Source organism: Pelodiscus sinensis, chromosome 13, assembly GCF_052426305.1.
Source record: "Pelodiscus sinensis isolate ZL-2025 chromosome 13, ASM5242630v1, whole genome shotgun sequence".
In the NCBI taxonomy this organism is placed as follows: Eukaryota; Metazoa; Chordata; order Testudines; family Trionychidae; genus Pelodiscus; species Pelodiscus sinensis.
Window position 1 is genome coordinate 22,319,520 of NC_143064.1, and position 17,223 is coordinate 22,336,742.

The following is a 17,223-nucleotide window of genomic DNA, read 5'->3' on the forward strand; positions in this document are numbered from 1 at the left end:
GTGATTAATACTCCAGAGGGCAGAGTTTCAGAAAAGACAAGGATGTTAACAGGTGATAACCCTCTACAGTTAAGAAGCACTGGAGTCTAGCAGAGAATCATCCATGAGTACAGAAACAAAGGGCTTCAGTCTACTGACTGGAAACTCCACCACACCAGCTGGGAGGAATTAAGGAAATAGCCCCAAGCCTCTTGGGACACTCTGGCTAGATCTACACTACAGAGTTTTTGTGCAAAAATGGCCTATTTTGCGCAAAAACTCGTAGAGCATTCACACTTCAAGCGCATTTTTGTGCAAGTGAAAAGAAAGAACAGAGGGTTTTTTCCTGTGTAGGTATTCCTCCTTCTACAAGGAATAACTCCGCTTTGCGCAAGAGCTCTTGCTCAAAAAGGTGTGTATGGATGGGGAACAGAGATTTTTGCACAAAAAGAGGCAATCGAAAAAAGCACAGGTGCCCTGGTGGCCATTTTGTAAATAGCAATCAGAGTTTCCTTTCGAGAGAACGTCCATGCAGTCTGGACGCTCTCTTGCTCAAAAATGCATCGCTTTTTCGATGCACTTGTACAGTGTGGACGCACTCTTGCGCAAGAAACCTGTAGTGTAGACATAGTCTCTGAGACACAAATGCAGCTTGTAAAGCAGATAGAACTGGAAGAGAAAGGAAGATGGTGGGACAACTTACAGCGATGAGCTGGTAGGAGTTGTTCATCATGGCTATGAGCATGTTCAGCAGCACGACCAGGGAGATGACATTGTACGTTCCGAACATGGTGGCCCCAACAAACTCCGTGAACTCATGCCTGGCCTTCACGTTGGTGACATATAGATTCAACAAGCCGAACACAGACCAGAAGAGTGACTGGAGGGTCTCAAAAAGTCTGCAAAAGACAAACTGTGCTTTACTACTTGCATCTAGAGGCACAAGAAAAACACATAGGGCTCTCTGAGCCGTGTCTGTAAGGAGGGTAAGCACAACGGGGCACTGTGTAGGGCTTTCTGCCCCATAGCTACAGTGAGGGTGGGGACTATAGGGTCGTGGCCAGGAGGAAGACGGACACTGTGGTTCACTGCACTATAGGGGTCAATGCACCTTTGCAAGAGGGAGGATGTCAAGGTGCACTGCCCCACTGGAGCCATTTAGCCTGCAGAGCACCCAGAGAGGCTGCCCCCTGCATTCAAGCTGAGAGGAGTGTGTGAGGAGCAGAACCTATGCCTGCCTTTCTGGAAGGTCAGTTTGTGTTTCCCCCTTACAGACTACAGTCCATCAGCCAGTGTAGGAGGCGGCTGCACCCTGGCCACAGAATTCTCTGCCCCCTTCGGCATTTCAGTGGCATTGTGGCTGCTGTCCCTGTGCTCCGGGCTTCCAATGACCATAAATGGCCCCTGACAGATACACCAGGAGATTCCTCCACACGCCCAGAGGGGCAGACACGATCTGGCCCCTCATGTTCAAAATGTGCATGCCACAGTATTGAGAGTCTCTTCATTTCCACAGGTGAATGCCCTATCCCCTAAGCCAATCCAGAACCCACCCCACTTCCTTACCTTCAGGGCATCCCTTAGCCTACTTTCCTAATGTGGAAGCCAGCTCCTTCCCTGGGGCAGCCGTTGTTGGCTGTCTGGCCACTCCACCACAAAGAGCTCTACAAATGACACGCACAGGCCATGCTCCAGTCACCCCTGAAGTACAGCGTGGACACTTGTGACAGCACATGGCTGTACTGCATCACAGGAGAGGAGGTGAAGAAATCACATCCAGTTGAGCCTTCAGGGGTGATACTGGCAGACAGCATGAAATTACTTCTGTTGGATATTCACCAGGACAATGGGGCTCAGACCCGGCATCTCGTGTTAGGAACCCCTGCATTATGTCTCATCTGAACAGCAGAACCTACCACAGGACAGAACCCGCTGAATTAAGCAGGAGCAACTCATTAGTACTGACTCAGAGGAAAGTGTGTCACGTAATTAATGCAGCATGAGCGGGCTCTCCTTTGAAGTTGCCTGACCCCACTTAACTTTAGAGCTGCTGAGATCATTGTGGGTTGCCATGGCTGCAGCCATAGACAAGTGACCTTTTGCAGGCATGTCACATACATTATCCATATTCCAAATAATCACTCCTTTGGGTATTATTGTTTCAGGTTTGAGGGAGCAGATGTTTCTATCTACATTTAAGATTTGTTGGTTTTGGCTTGGGGTTCAGTAGATGGCTTTTTAAAAAAGAAATGTACTGTAAAAACCAACAAAACACGACTTAAAGAATAGAATCTGTTTTGGATGTGCTTGAAATATTAGTAATCTGTTGTGTTGGCTGTTCATGCGCCTGTTAAATCCTTTGGCATTCACACCTCTAACATACATAGAGGAGCTGACATTCTTTAGCTCTTGTATTACAAACTGGGTTCTATAGCTCATGGGCCAAATTATGAATCCTTATTAAACCACCCTTCCCTCTTTGATTTGAACCACCTGACTTCCAAGAGAGGCTTATTAGTTTCATAAGGAAGGGGTAAACATTAAATAAGAGCCTAGGAATTTGGCTTCCTACTTAAATCCGTGAAACTGTACATGAGCGACATAAAGAGCAGATATGACACTGTAAGTCACAGGCACAATCAGTACACACACTTTTAAAAGCATCACCCCTTTTCTCCCAGCTAAACAGCTGATCTCATTTGATTATTATTAACAATAACAATACCTAGCCCTTATATACTGCTTTTCATCATCAGTTCTCAAAGAGCTTTACAAAGTAGGCCAGTACAGATGAGAAAATTAAACTGAATTTTTCAGCAAATAGTTTGCAAAAAAAAAAATATGATTTTTAAGACCTAAATTAACAAATGAGGTATCGAATCATCACAGCGAACCAAAAACCAGCCTAATTGTTCAGCCCAAATAACATTAAACATATAGGCAAAGGAAAAACATGATAGCTATCCGGCAAACCTCGCACACACAAAAGGGAATAACTCTCTAGTTTCATACAGAAGGCAGAAAGGGGACAAGCAGAAGGAAAGTGAAGGGAGTAAGGCAGCAGTCAAAAATGAGCTACTGACATGAAGATGCTTCAAAGGGATTAACCAAGGCCTCTGGGAGATATAGTGGCAGGGAGTTTCATCACTGAGGAGAGAAAAAAAAAACTGCCTTGACTTGCCACTTGAATGTACCTTGCAGAACTGTATCCTCCCTATCCAGCCATAAATCTGAGATAGGAACATAAAATAGAAGGTATTTCTTCAAGGATTTAGGACCAAGGGATGAAATTTTATCCTCAGCCACACTGACATAAATCGGGAGTAATTCATTTAGGGTGAATAGCATATTACTTTGGACTTACACCTTTGTAACTAAGAGTGGAATTTAATCCGAGGCTAAGATGGAATGTTATATTTATACTCACACACGACCCTAAACTGAACCCTAAGACATTAGCAGCCAGTGCAGCTTATGAGGAGCAAATGTAACACAGACATTTTTTCCTAAGGGCTCAATAGTGTTATCTTTACACTCATACAATAACATCTTACTCCACAAGAGTTCCATTGATTTCAGTGGAGCTCCTAGTGGACTAAGAAAGTATTCTGTATGAGCAAGGAATTTACGCCTTAACCCAGAAGCAGCAAGGCCAATGATGGATTCTGCAATTTTCTATAATATTTTGTTATTCTTTCCTCTTTCTTTATCTAATTTAGTCATATGAATCAAAAGTCTGTGTCCATTGTTGGGCATTTTTGATGAGGCTCAGTATGGCCATGTCTCCATTTACCAGAGAATCAACACTTTGCCAATAGATCTTCCAAGGTTTGATTTAGCGGGTCTAGTAAAGACCCACTAAACTGAAGGCTGAGAGCACCCCTGTACTTTTCGCTCTCAAGATTAGTAAGGGAAGTTGACAGGAGTAAGCTCGGCTTAAGGTATATTGACTCCACCAGCTACATTATTTATGTAGCTGGAGTCACATACCTTAAACTGACCTTTCCCCCTGCAGAGTAGACTGGGCCTATATTTTAGGCTGTGTCCAGACTCAGGGGGTTTTTCGGGAAAAGTAGCCTTTTCCCGAAAAAACTTCCCCTGCGTCCAGACTCAAGCCGCGTTCTTTCGAAATTATTTCGAAAGAACGCGGCTTTTCTTTCGATGGCGGTAAACCTCGTTTCACGAGGAAGAACGCCTTCTTTCGAAAGTTCCTCTTTCGAAAGAAGGCGTTCTTCAATGTAAATAGGGCTTCCTCGAAAGAGAGCATCCAGACTCGCTGGGTGCTCTCTTTTGAAAAAGCGGCTTGCTCTTTCGAAAGATCCGCCTGCAGTCTAGACGCGATCTTTCGAAAGCGGCTCTTTCGAAAGATGCTTTCGAAAGAGCCTCTTTCGAAAGAAGCCTGCAGTCTAGACATAGCCTTAGAGGACTCCTCTTTTAAAATACAAATAATTTCTGAAGCTAAGTCTACACTGGAACTTTACAGTGCTGTATCTTTCTGACTCAAGGGTGTGAAACCCCGCTCCCCTTCCTTCCTCCACCCCAAACACAGCAAGTTACAGCACTGTAAAGCACCAGTGTGAACCAAGCTACAGACCTGGGAACTGCACTCCCATCTATTGTTAGCTACTCCCTTCATGGAGATGGTTAACATAGCGCACAGGGAGAGAGATCTCTCATGCTGTGGCCACACTTCCAATTTAAAGAGCTGCTGCAGCTGCGCTTTAACCTTTTAAGTGTAGACAAAGCCTGAAATTTGAACTTTCTGAGAATCTACCATCAGAGAGAGCAAATCCCAACTGCCCTTTAACAGCATCTGAGGAAAAGAGAGTGCCTGCTTCACCCTCCCGTTCACTGTTAACCTCTAGCAAGGTTGCAATTTCTAGTTTGTCTTGGAGAAAATGGCGACCCAGTTAACAGCGTCCCTCTCAAGACAAAGTGACATTGTAGAAAACAAGGAGCCACTGACTCACCCCACCCGCTCTTGGTTGACTGAGCCTCGGTAATAAATATATTCTTTAGACTGCCTGTCTATGCAATAGACACACTCCACTTTCTCAAGCACAGGGAGGCCAAAGCATAAAAAATGTGAATTATTAATGCCTTCACCTCGTTGTTGTCACAAAGGAATATTACTTTTCCTTGAGCTGTGTTTGTGGGGCAGAAAATTTCTCCACCACAGATAGTAAACCCATCCTTGGGGAGTAATAAGAAATAATGTGACGGTAAATAGGTGTCATATTTTAAACAAGTTGAACAAGCATGAACATTGCTCCTGTTTCTCCTTTTAGATTATGAAATTAGGTCTTATTATGCAACTGCCTTGGAACACTTTGAGAAATTGAGGGAACTCATTGGAAGCATTTTGAATGTATCTTACCACGAGGGATGAATTAATTGAAGCTAACCTGAGGTAACATTAGGCTTGATTTCAATTCACGCCAGTGCTGCTCATTCTAAGAGTCCCATAGATATAATTTCCTATTTTGCAGGTTGCCCATTCTTAGCAAGTTGCACACGCTGTGTGTCAGTTTGAAGAGTGAAATGTCAGCTTGCCCGGGGGGTGTTAATAATAACTATTTAAACTTTTAAGGACCTGGTGAATAAACTTCTTAAGCGCCTTTCAGACAAAAAAGCAATGGCAGTGTATTCTGCCCCCTGCCGAGGGAGCTGGTTCCTAATGTTCCACACCCACTGCTACTTTGTTTTAAACAAACGTCTGTCCCCGGATGCCAAGCCCCCTCACATTTCTTTTTATGAGGCAGTCTTGTTGGCATGAGGTCTAAATGCACAGCAGTACAGGAGAATGAGTGGTCTGATTTAAAGGACGCTGTCAAGTTGATTTGTGCATTTTCTGTCAAGTGGTTGTATATCATTTTTTAATTCCCCATTGTGTGTTACACCCTCTCAGAAACTTGAAAATCACTCCCACTCCCCTCCGGGACCTAATGCACTTTTTCTTTAATCAAACATTTCTATTTCTTTCATTGGTCGGATGGCACTGAACTCAGCAAAGTAACTGGCTTGCAATAAAGATAGGCCCAAATAAAAATACCAGATTGAAATACCCACCCTCATTCCATTTTTTGACATTAGGTTTGTCTAGATCTGGTTTTGAATGCAATGCATTTGGCCGCTCACTCATTAGAAACTTCAGTTTATAGAGCACTGTGTCCTGCCAAAACATTTCCCTCTGTGGATCAGGTTTAGATCAGCTACAGGAATAATATTTGTTAGTTAATTTACTACTGCAAATGAACCCAAAACATTATTGTAGGGGCATTAAAAATATTTACCATAGGATAAAATAAGGAGCTTAATTATTTTTTCATGGGTGTTACTCCAGCTTTATCTTGATGTATATTGAGTCGACCAACCCCACCATGTTTCTGATTTGCAATGGGTGAAGAGCTCTTCTAAGGAGAATAACAACAAGTCTCTGCTTCTTTTAGAGCTGCCACTTTTGGTACCTTTGATCCAGAGGGGCTCTTGACATGTGGCCTCTGGTAGGAGCAGATGTAATTTCACATAAGTAGTTCTGCTCTTTTTGGGGTCTGTCAAAGCCTGGATTTCATAGAATCATAGAAGATTAAGGTAGGAGGAGACCTCAGGAGGTAATTTAGTTCAACTCTCTGCTCAAAGCAGGACCAACCCCAACAAATCATCCCAGCCAGAACTTGGTCAAGCAATAATCACTTCCCTTGATCTGCTGGCAATATTCCTTCTAATGCAACCCAATATGCTTTTAGCCTTTTGGCAACAAGGGCACGCTTTTGACTCATATCCAGGCTCTCATCCACTCTAATTCCTATGTCCTTTTCTGCAGAACTGCTGGCTAGCCAGGAGGTCCCCAGCCTGTAGAAGTGCATGGGATTCTTCCATCCTAAATTCAGGACTCTGCATTTGTCTTTGTTGAATTTATTTTGGCCCAATCCTCCAATTTGTCTAGGTCACTTTGGACCCTATCTCTAACCTCCAGTCTATCTTCCTCTCCCACCCAGCTCACTTTATACCAGTTGCCAACTAGACATTGAGCAGCTGATCACTACCTGTTGAGCCCAACAAGCTAGACAGCTTTCTATCTGCCTTATAGCTCACTCATCCAATCCATACTTCTTTAACTTGCTGGCAAGAACACTGTGTGAGACTTCATCAAAAGCTTTGCTAAAGTTATATCACATCCACTACAGTCCCCATAGCCAGAAAGCCAGTTATTTCATAGAAGGCAGTCAGGCTGGTCAGGAATGACTTGCCCTTGGTGAGTCTATCTTGACAGTTCCTGATCACCTTCCTCTTCTCCAAGTGCTTCAGAATGGACTCCTTGGAAACCTGCTCCATGATTTTTCCAGGGACTGAGGTGAGGCTGTCCAATCTGTAGTTCCCCAGATTCTCTTTTTTTCCCCCTTGATCACCTTGTGGGCATGTTGCGAAACCCATTTTTAAATCCAGAGCATTTGGGTGAAAGATGAATGGAGAATTTGGAAGCATAACTGAGAGTTTTATTTGATTCAGTATCAAATGGTGAACAATAATCTGTTCTGCTTGTTTGTATTTCATTTATTTTCCATTGCATTTTTCAAGCAGTGTGAAAGCTCCAAGATCAATTGGATTGGTGCTGATTATTATCAATATTACAGCTATTATTCATTAAAATAAATGCCCAAGAAAGACAATTTAAGTTATTCTTCAATTTGCACTTGTTTTTTTTTTCAGATTCCCTGCAATTTATATAGCAGTTCCTCAGTAAAGAGCCAGCACTTCCTCCAAGATTTCTCAGACACTCTGATCTCCCCTACTTCAGTGTAAATAAAATCACTGAAGTCAATAGTGTTGCTCTGGTGTACCCAGAACAGGCAAGATGAGAATTTTTCCCTAACCGTATCACAAATGCTATCACTTACAGCAGCTATGTTCCTAGGTTTCAAGTCAGCTTCATTCTTTGCACTTGACTGCATTCTGCACTTTTTTAGCCATCATGTATATTATTTTGGATTGCTATTAGTTATCATTTTATTTTAATTTATGCACAGGTTTGTTCCTTCACTTTTATACTTTATTTTTCCTTCTAAGCACACACAAACTATTCCTCCTGTAGATCAACTGAAATTTTTTTAAAGGACATTGAAATTATACACTGGGCAGTACTAAAATATCTTCCAATGTACATGTAGAGAGTCATCCTGCAGTGAATGGTAGATGGACAGAAGATCTGGAGGTAGCAGCTCTTTTCAATTTTAAGTTTCTATAATACTTATCTCCAACTTCCTTGGGTCACAAACATTGTGTGGAGAGATTTTGTGCTCTGGAGCTAGGACCTTGATCTCCCTTTTCAAGACTGAGTGTCGTTCATGACAACTAAAAGGCTGACTTCAGCAAAGTGACTGCCCCACTTAACTCAGACCTTCCTTACATAACCAACCAAGTGGCCTGACAAATGAAGGCATTGACAGCCAATAAGTAGAGACTGTTAAGGTAGAAAGCAATGAAAGTCAGCATTAAAAATAGAAAGGGAATTGAGTCTTACGTGGAGAAGGCATTGTTCTGTTTCTCACATCGGATCCCCTTGCAGTTGTTGGGTTCTTCCGAGGCACTGGTCTCATAATAAAAATAAAGCTGGTTCAGTCCATTGGCAAAAGCCAGAAGCACCAGACAGTAAATAAAAAGGAATTTGAGGATGTCTAGCAGCATGCGTCCCAGAGAGATCTGCAAGGGGCCCAAGTGGGAGTTTGCTGTAAAAAGGGATATGAGACGCAAGGAACTTAAAATGTTGGATATTGCAAAGAGAGCTTCTGCAATGAGTGTCGGGTGCCACATTTCCCATTCTTCCCTTGGACGAGAACCATTATACTGAAAGAAATAACAAGGGTACAAAAATTAATGGTGTAGTAAACACTTTAATGTAGCCCTAAAAGCCACAACTGCTAACAACATTTCATTATGCAGTACACTAACCAGCTTTTGATTACTTGAACAGATGGTGTTCAAATCTGGATCTGTTAGGGTTAGCCTAATGCTAAGGGTTTAGTTTTGAAAAGCTGAAATGGTTAAGGCTCAGGCTTGAATTCAATGGAGTCAACATCTCAAGTTGTTCCTATGAGAGTCTGTTCTCAGATGTGACAGTTTTGTGAGGTCACCTCTCTACTAAAGATTACTGGCATGCTGACTGCACCGCAGCTAGATGCAAAAATTAAACCCTTCTGGTTTTGGAATGAAAATTGAATGGCCCTTCAGGATTTTTACAGAATCTCCATCAGCCCTAAAATTCAAAGGAGTTCAAATTCCTCATAATCACATTCAAGATTCTGATTTTGGTCTATTACCAGTTTTGTTTTTTACTTCCATATCGTTAATATGCATTTGAAATGGTGCCTTCATACTCTGTGATAAGCACAATAGAGAAGGAAGGAAGGAAGGAAGGAAGGAAGGAAGGAAGGAAGGAAGGAAGGAAGACATAGATGAATAGTGGCATTTGATAACTATGCCTTTCTCCTTCTTATTTCAAATAGAACCAGCCTCCCAGAACTGAAATGCTTTCTTCACATTAATTTTCTTACTGGTTAATTTGCCAAGGTAATTTTAGGAGAGTCATTAAAACAGAGGTCATAATTACAGCTGAAACACTGGATACATCTGAATGCATCAATTACAAAATTATAAAAGCATATGAAGGATTTGGGCCAAGTGTAGCTCTGACGTGAGCGCAGCTCTGTTGACATCAAGGCTACGTCTACACTGGCCCCTTTTCCGGAAGGGGCATGTAAATTTCAGCAGTCGTCGTAGGGAAATCTGCGGGGGATTTAAATATCCCCCGCGGCATTTAAATAAAAATGTCCGCCGCTTTTTTCCGGCTTTTAAAAAAGCCGGAAAAGAGCGTCTAGACTGGCCCCGATCCTCCGGAAAAAGTGCCCTTTTCCGGAGGCTCTTATTCCTACTTTGAAGTAGGAATAAGAGCCTCCGGAAAAGGGCACTTTTTCCGGAGGATCGGGGCCAGTCTAGACGCTCTTTTTTAAAAGCCGGAAAAAAGCGGCGGACATTTTTATTTAAATGCCGCGGGGGATATTTAAATCCCCCGCGGATTTCCCTATGACAACTGCTGAAATTTACATGCCCCTTCCGGAAAAGGGGCCAGTGTAGACGTAGTCCAAAAGAATTAAAGAGGCTGATAACACCAGTGTAACTCCATTGGGCTGATCTACAATGGTGTAACAGAGATCTGAATTAGACCTTTTAACATCAGGGCTGAACTTGGCCTCTTAGTTCTGTTCTGTTTATTTACCTTGTACTGCACAGAAAGGCAAAAAAATTTTCCTTGAACGGTGAATACAAGTGTTTTATAGCAACTAATAGATTTTGTAAACTTTAATATAAACACCGCACTTTGACTCCGAGAGAGGTGTCTTTGTAAGGCTCTTCAGTTTAAATCTGAAGGTCCGATGCATAAAAATCACAACTTTCCAAGGAGATAAGTAGAAGCAGCCATCAACTCAGGAGTGCAGGAACATTTTAAGAAGTAGGGGTGCCGAGCACCCTTGCCCCAGTCCACCCGCATCCCCAGATCAGGCCGAGAGCAAAACCCCAGCATGCAGGGACAGCAGCAGAGTCCCCTGGGCGCTGGATTCTCAGCTGCTATCCTGTGTGCTGGGGGTTCTAACATGGGTACTGCCATTTGAGGCTGGCAGCAGAGTCCCCAGCATGTGGGGAGGCAGCCAAGAACTCAGCACGCAGAGCCAGCAGCTGAAAACCCAGTGCACTGGGCAGCAGCAGGGACCCTAGGTGCTGGGCTGGGAGCCCAGGGTTGCTGCAGCATCCCTGCACCCTTAATTCCTGTGCCTATGCATGGGCTTCACAATGGAGAACTGAAGCACTGCAGCACCAACACATCACCTCATCTCTCCACCTTGTGCCATCTGCATGCCCAAATGAGCAGCCAGGCTACTAAGCATTACACATGAAGAGTTGGGCACCTAAAACAGGGATACACAGAGTGGGGCTGTCTAACTCATCTGCAGGAAATGCTGAGGAGTGGGGTGGGACCGAAGCCCTGCTCCTCTAAGGAAATTAGACACCTTGGAATTCACAGCCAAGCTATGAACCCTCTCCTGGTTAGGCACTATAAACCCTTTGAGGAATAACGGGTGGCACTGGTTCTCTTACACACCTCTTTAGCCCAGTAGTTAACACACAAAGTAGGAGATCTAGATTCAAATCCCCACTCTGTTGGATTCAGAACCGTGAACTGAACACAGTCGCCCACATGTGCACCTTAACAACTGGTGGTTACAGTCATTTTCTTGCTGGTCTAAGTGTTTCATGCAAAGTGGGAAAGAATCAGAGAGAGAGCCCATAGCCCAGTGAATCATCTGGGAGGTCTGGCTTCCTGTCCCAGGTCTGAATCAAGCACACTAGGGATTTGAACCCAAATCTCCCATATCCTGCACAAGGATTTTTAATCACTGGGCTGGTGGTATCAGGAAAGGCAGGCAGGGAAATGCCTAGTTTGTGAATCCTGCCAAGACCTAAGCATGAGTTAGACACTGAGTAGTTCAGTGGTCAGGACTTAAGGCAGTTTTTCACATGCCCACAGGCACCAAGTTAGGCCCCTTGGGGACTTTAGATGCTTATAGGGGTAGGTGGCATCTGAGCGATGGTTTTGTCAGTGCCAGTGTCCTGCTTGAGAATCTAGCTAAGATACACTACAGCTGCATTGCTACATGACCTCTGATTGCTTCTGACATTTCCAAACTGTTCTCTGCTTCCATGAACATCAGGGACTCACTTTGTTAACTGGATTTGAAGCAGGCCCTTAAATGGTCACAAACAGTGCAGATGTTATCTCTTTGCTAGTACCTCAGCCATGTAGCTATAGCTATAGATATTCATTTGAGAGAGAGAGAGAGAGAGAGAGAGAGAGAGGACAACATGAGAGAGCATCAAATACTTGGGAAGCAGATATGCATGGAAGTTTCAAAATTCTCCTTTGCATGCTGGTTAGAAACATCCCAGCAGCACATGGCTCTCTGCCAGGATTTAGAGTCAACTGCTATTAAAAAAAAATTGATGAGGCCTTTTTTATCTGACAGATCTTCACTTTACAAATGGCAATTTTTCAGGGCCATACTGCAGTGACACTCCATCCATCATCGGAACCCCTCATTTGGCAGGCCGTGTTCAGTTCTGGTTGGCCCAGCCCAGCACAGCGCAGAGCAGACATGCAAGGGGGGCGTAGAGATGCATAATGAAAATGATTAGACACATGGAACAACTGAAATGGTTGGGACTGTTTAGACACTAGAGAAAGAGGAAGATATTGAGAAAGATAGACTGGGCTTGCCCATGTACCTTTTCTCAAAATACAAGTACCAAGGGATACTTGATATCAAAAGGCAGTTAATTTAAAGTTGATATAAGGAAATACTTTTTACCCTGCACTTAATTAATCCAAGGTTTCTTGCAGCTCCCTCTGCAGGTTTAGATGGACTAGGGGCATGATCTGGCATGTCTACTAGCATGTTCCTATATTGATTAATGTGCCCGTGAAGCTATTTTGAAGAGGCGGGTGAAGGAAGAGAAGCTGAGAGGGGAGCTGTGCTGGCAGAGGACACCTGAGGAATGGAAGCCAACTGCTGGGTATTTCGCGGCTTCAGCTGTGTTCAGCAGCCTGGGGAGCAGTGCTGCATCTGTGTGTAGGAGACCGCAAAGGTGTAGAGAAGTAGGTCTGAAGGGGCTGCTGCAGCACCAGGCTGTGAAAAGTCGAGGGTGCTGTCCAGGGAGATTGCTGCAGTCCTTCAATCTGGGAAAGGCCAAAGATTTAGGAATATCGTGAGAAGCTGAGACATGCAGGGAGTGAGCCTCCCCGCCCATGTAGACAGACTCACACGAGTGGGGTGTAGGCTGCCCTGCTACAGTAGCAATAGGGAGGTTCCACTGTGGACAGCTCTGAGTTCCCAGAGCCACAGTGCCAGACCAAAGCTGCAACAGCCACACTATTATTTTTAGCAAGGTAGCTTGAGCCACACTATTATTTTTAGCTAGAATTAATCTGTTTAGGGCAGGGGGCTTGCTCCCAGCTGCAGTGTAAACATGCCCATGGGTCTTCAAGGCCTGCTGCATTTCGGTGGGATTAGCCACCCTTTTAGTTTTATGACTGCATGAAGGTGTGTCTCTGGGGGTTTGTCCATGTGAATTCCTCCTTCCCAAAGAGAATGTGGGTAGCTGAAGGTTTGCATCTATGCACGGGCTGGGTGGTGGGCGCTGCCTTTCCATGGGTAGTTGTGTGGTTTGTTTGCTCCTGCTGTTTTAAGTGTTCCTGGTGGGCCCGAGGGTAAGAGGCAGTGTGTCTGAGAGAAAGGGAGAATTGCTGATTTGTTCACGTGACTTATGATTCCCAGCAATTTTATTTTTATTGCTCATAATTCAAAGACCAAACATTCAAGTATTTAATTTTCTCCACCTGCTGTAAATGTCTGGAGAAAAAGATGCAATCTGGCTTTTCTTCCATACTGCTGCAGAACACCCTGTTCAGGGTGTAGCAGCTATGTTGGCAACCTCTTTGCAAAGTGCTAATTCAGCAGCAAGCAGCCTTTCTGCACTGTAAAATGGCCCCCCTTCTGGGTCTGTTTACCTGATGAGTGAATACGACAGCCTGCCTGTTTCACCCAGCTGGTGAAATATTTAGTGTCCTCATCTCTCTCCTATCTCCGTGCATCACGGCTGGCTGGAAATGAACAGAGAGCCTCGGAACAGTGAACTTCCTGAACAAGGCTCTGAGTTCAAGCTGCTGTACTGAAAGAGGTAAAATCTTCCCTGTATGTACACAGCAGAACCAATGTTGTGGATCAGCAAAAATGGAAAGCCCTATTTGCTCTGGGACCAGTCCCATCTACAGTGCAGGGGAGGAGGTCAGGTGATGGAGGTCCCCACATAGGGAACATTGCATTCCTTATATACTCAGGACCTGTACTCTGTGGAGAGTCTCTTCTAAACCTAGATGGTGGGGAGAGATCTGGGAAGGGGACTAATGAGCATGCAGCCATGTAGATCTACTGCCCTAAACCCCCTGCATGAAGAAATATTCAGATTCAGACCATGTCTGAAGCTGGAGGAAGGTAGGTCTGGAATTGCAATTTCAATTTCATGGCCTCTAGAAACAGGGGAGTTGATGGGGAAGGATTCTCCCAGTCTGAGAATAAGGTTACTTCGTGTTTGACTGATACCACTGTAACACCATTGGCTTCATTCGAGTTACTCCTGATTCACACCAGCATGAGAGGAGAGTCAGGCCCACAACCTCTGTGGACAGCAGAATGATTAGAGAAAATTCTGTGAACCCGATTCTGCATGCACAGAACTCCGAGTCAAGTTAATGATCAGGGCCATCTTTCCCATAATGCCCAGCTGCGTAGGGCACCTGAAAATTTGGGACACCATTGGGTCTTAATGTCCACCCACCTGACTCTTCATGTCCCTTTTCTGTGGTGCTGATTCCTCCAGAAAGGATTTAGTTAACGTAAAAGTGAAAAAGCCTGCCAGAGCTATTAACAGAGCATCAAACCTGTTGAAGAGCCAACATGGGTAATGAAGCCATTTAACAGGCATTTGCCAACCTCCACGTATATGCTGCCAGTTTCTGATTTTACTGTGTTAGTCTACAGCAGGGGTCTCCAACCTTTTTATGCACAAGATCACTTTTTGAATTTAAGTGCAATGTAAGATCTACCTCAAACCCAAATACCTTGACCCTGCCTCTTTGTGCCCCTTCTCTGAGGTCCCACCCCTGCTCACTCCATAATCCCTGCCTCACCCATCCTCCCTCACTTTCACCAGGCAGGGACAGAAGGTTGGGGTCTTGGATTAAGGGATTTGGAGTATGAGAAGGGCTCACCTGAGCTTGGGGCAGGCTATTGGGATGCCAGAGGGGGTTCTAGGTGCAAGCTCTGGGAAGGTATTTGGATGCAGGAGTGCTCGGGGTTAGGGCAGGAGCTTGGAGTGCAGGTGGGGTAGTTTTTTTGGGATGTGGGCTCTAGCTGGGCCCTGCTAACCTTAGGTGGCTCCTGGGTGGTGGTGCAGTGGGGCTAAGGCAGGCTCACCCCTGCACCACTCCCAAAAGCAGCCAGCAAACTCCCTCCATTTCAAGCCCTGTTGTGCTCCTTTTTCTGCTATGTGGAGATAGGATACAGAGGGGGAGGGGGCACCTTGGCATCAGCACCTTCCTCTCCCTCCCCTGCCCTGCACAGTGAGCAGGAGGCTCCTGAGGGGACAGCTCTAAATCAAAGGGCAGGAGATGAGTAGATGAAGTGTGGGCACTTGATAGCCTCTTGGCCAAACCAGTCAGGATCACCTGTCGGAGGCTCCAAGATCCACCAGTAGATCCTGATCTACTGGTTGGTGACCACTGGTCTACAGGACCTTAGTTTAAAATTTGCTTTAAAAAATATTAATGAGGGCATTGCTGAAGATTATAAAAATTAATATAAAATCACATCTCTAAACAAATGCTGCCCTTGGCCGCCATTGGGCATAGAGGCATTAGTTTAATAGTGCAATGTAGGGCAAAACCCTAAGGACAGCCCTGTCAATGGGAGATGCTGTGTTAGGGATTGCAGGGACTGAGAGAGACAGCGAGAGAGAGAGTGTATGAGAAAGAGAGAGCTCCTACTTGAGTTGTGTGTGTGTGTGTGTGTGTGTGTGTGTGTGAGAGAGAGAGAGAGCTCCTACTTAAGTCAATGGGAGTTGCTGTGTTGAGATATTGCAGGGACTGAGGTATGTGTGTGTGTGTGAGAGAGAGAGAGAGAGACAGAGACAGAAACAAAGAGAGTGCTTCTGGCAATCCGCAGGCTTCAAAGCTTGTGCATAAATTAATGTAGAGCATCAGATACTTATGAAGCTGAAAGGTGCTTTTGAGGATAACGGGTATATGCAACAGCTCAGTTAGTGGAGCATAAGAGTAGGGAATCTGTGGCATAGTTGTAAATTTTTAACAAGGTATTTTATCATTTTCCCCATTTACATTATAAAACTCTCATTGGTTTTTGATCTCCCTATTCTGGATTCATTGTTACATTCAGAAGCTGAGGTACGTTCTTTACCTACTGCTGCAAGATGGACAGTGTCTATATGAAGTCCCCCCCCACAACACCCAGCCTTAACCTGCCTCAGGTAGCACAACCTGTAAGAGGCGAAAAGCATGCTCATTCCCCAAGCCAATTCAGTCATTGGCTTTCCTACTGAGTTTGAAAACATGGATGCCTACTAGGACCACTCGTGCTTTGGGCACCTGTTCTCTTTGAGCTGGATTTTAGTGTTCACAGATATTTTCATGTCGACTCTAGTTTTCACACACATGCTCCAACTTATTGTACCTTGACATAAGCAACAATTTTCAGGGAGATGGTTGCAAGGTAGAGTGAGTTCATTGCAAAGTCCATCAGATTCCACCAGTCGTGTACATACTCATTGAATCCACCATCCCACATTTCCTTGATTTCTCCCCAGATAAAACCTGTGGAAAGAAAGAGAGTTTATCTGCATGCGGGAACATTACTGGCCATTAAAGCAGAGCAAATCCAATGTAATAAAAAGCAATTATAAATTAACTGCTTTGGGGGAAAATGCCTCACCCTTTTCCTTCCTGACAAAATGTAATAAAGCTGCTTTCAGAGCATTTTACAACAAAATGGTAAATGTAATCAGATGACAAATGGGGCAGACTTAAGCTGTCCCGCCCAGTGCTTCACATACGATGCACAAAGAGATGCTGCATGGAACACAAATTAATTTTATCTATTTTAGGCCAAAGCTCCCCTTTAGAAAGTGCAAGTGACCTGGCCCAGGGGAAATTTTTATTGATTTAAATAAATAAATAGTTTGAGTGAATTCATTTGTCTTAGTTATTAATAGAGGACTCACCTCTATCGTATCTAAGTCCACTTCCTGAGCCAGAGATCAATCTTCTGGTGTTCAATTTGGGTCTAGTAAGGACCTGCTAAATCAAATGCTGAGGGTGCCCCCGGTCAGTGCTGATACTCTTACTTCTTGCAAGGAGTAAGGATAACAGATGGGAGCTTTTGTTCCCATCAACATCCCTCTGAGGAGACAGCACCAAGCTCAGCTTGAGGTGTGTCGGATCCAGCTATGTTATTTATGTATCTGGAGTTGCAAACCTTAAGCTGACCTTCTGGGTCTAGTATACACCTAGCCTCAGGGTAATTCAGTGCTCATTACTGATGCTGATTTGGCAGCCTTGAAGGC

At 44.4% G+C, this 17,223-nt stretch overlaps 1 protein-coding gene across 1 annotated transcript in view; it reads right to left on the reverse strand.

The window, feature by feature from the left end:
* Positions 1 to 17,223, reverse strand: part of TRPC5 (transient receptor potential cation channel subfamily C member 5) — a 113,112-nt gene that overhangs the window by 27,624 nt on the left and 68,265 nt on the right. Inside the window, exons 4-6 of the mRNA XM_075940904.2 lie at positions 16,335 to 16,474; positions 8,501 to 8,823; positions 683 to 878 (exon numbers count right to left, since the gene is read on the reverse strand). Of these exons, the coding sequence (XP_075797019.1) occupies positions 683 to 878; positions 8,501 to 8,823; positions 16,335 to 16,474 (659 nt within the window). The remainder of the gene's footprint in view (positions 1 to 682; positions 879 to 8,500; positions 8,824 to 16,334; positions 16,475 to 17,223) is intronic.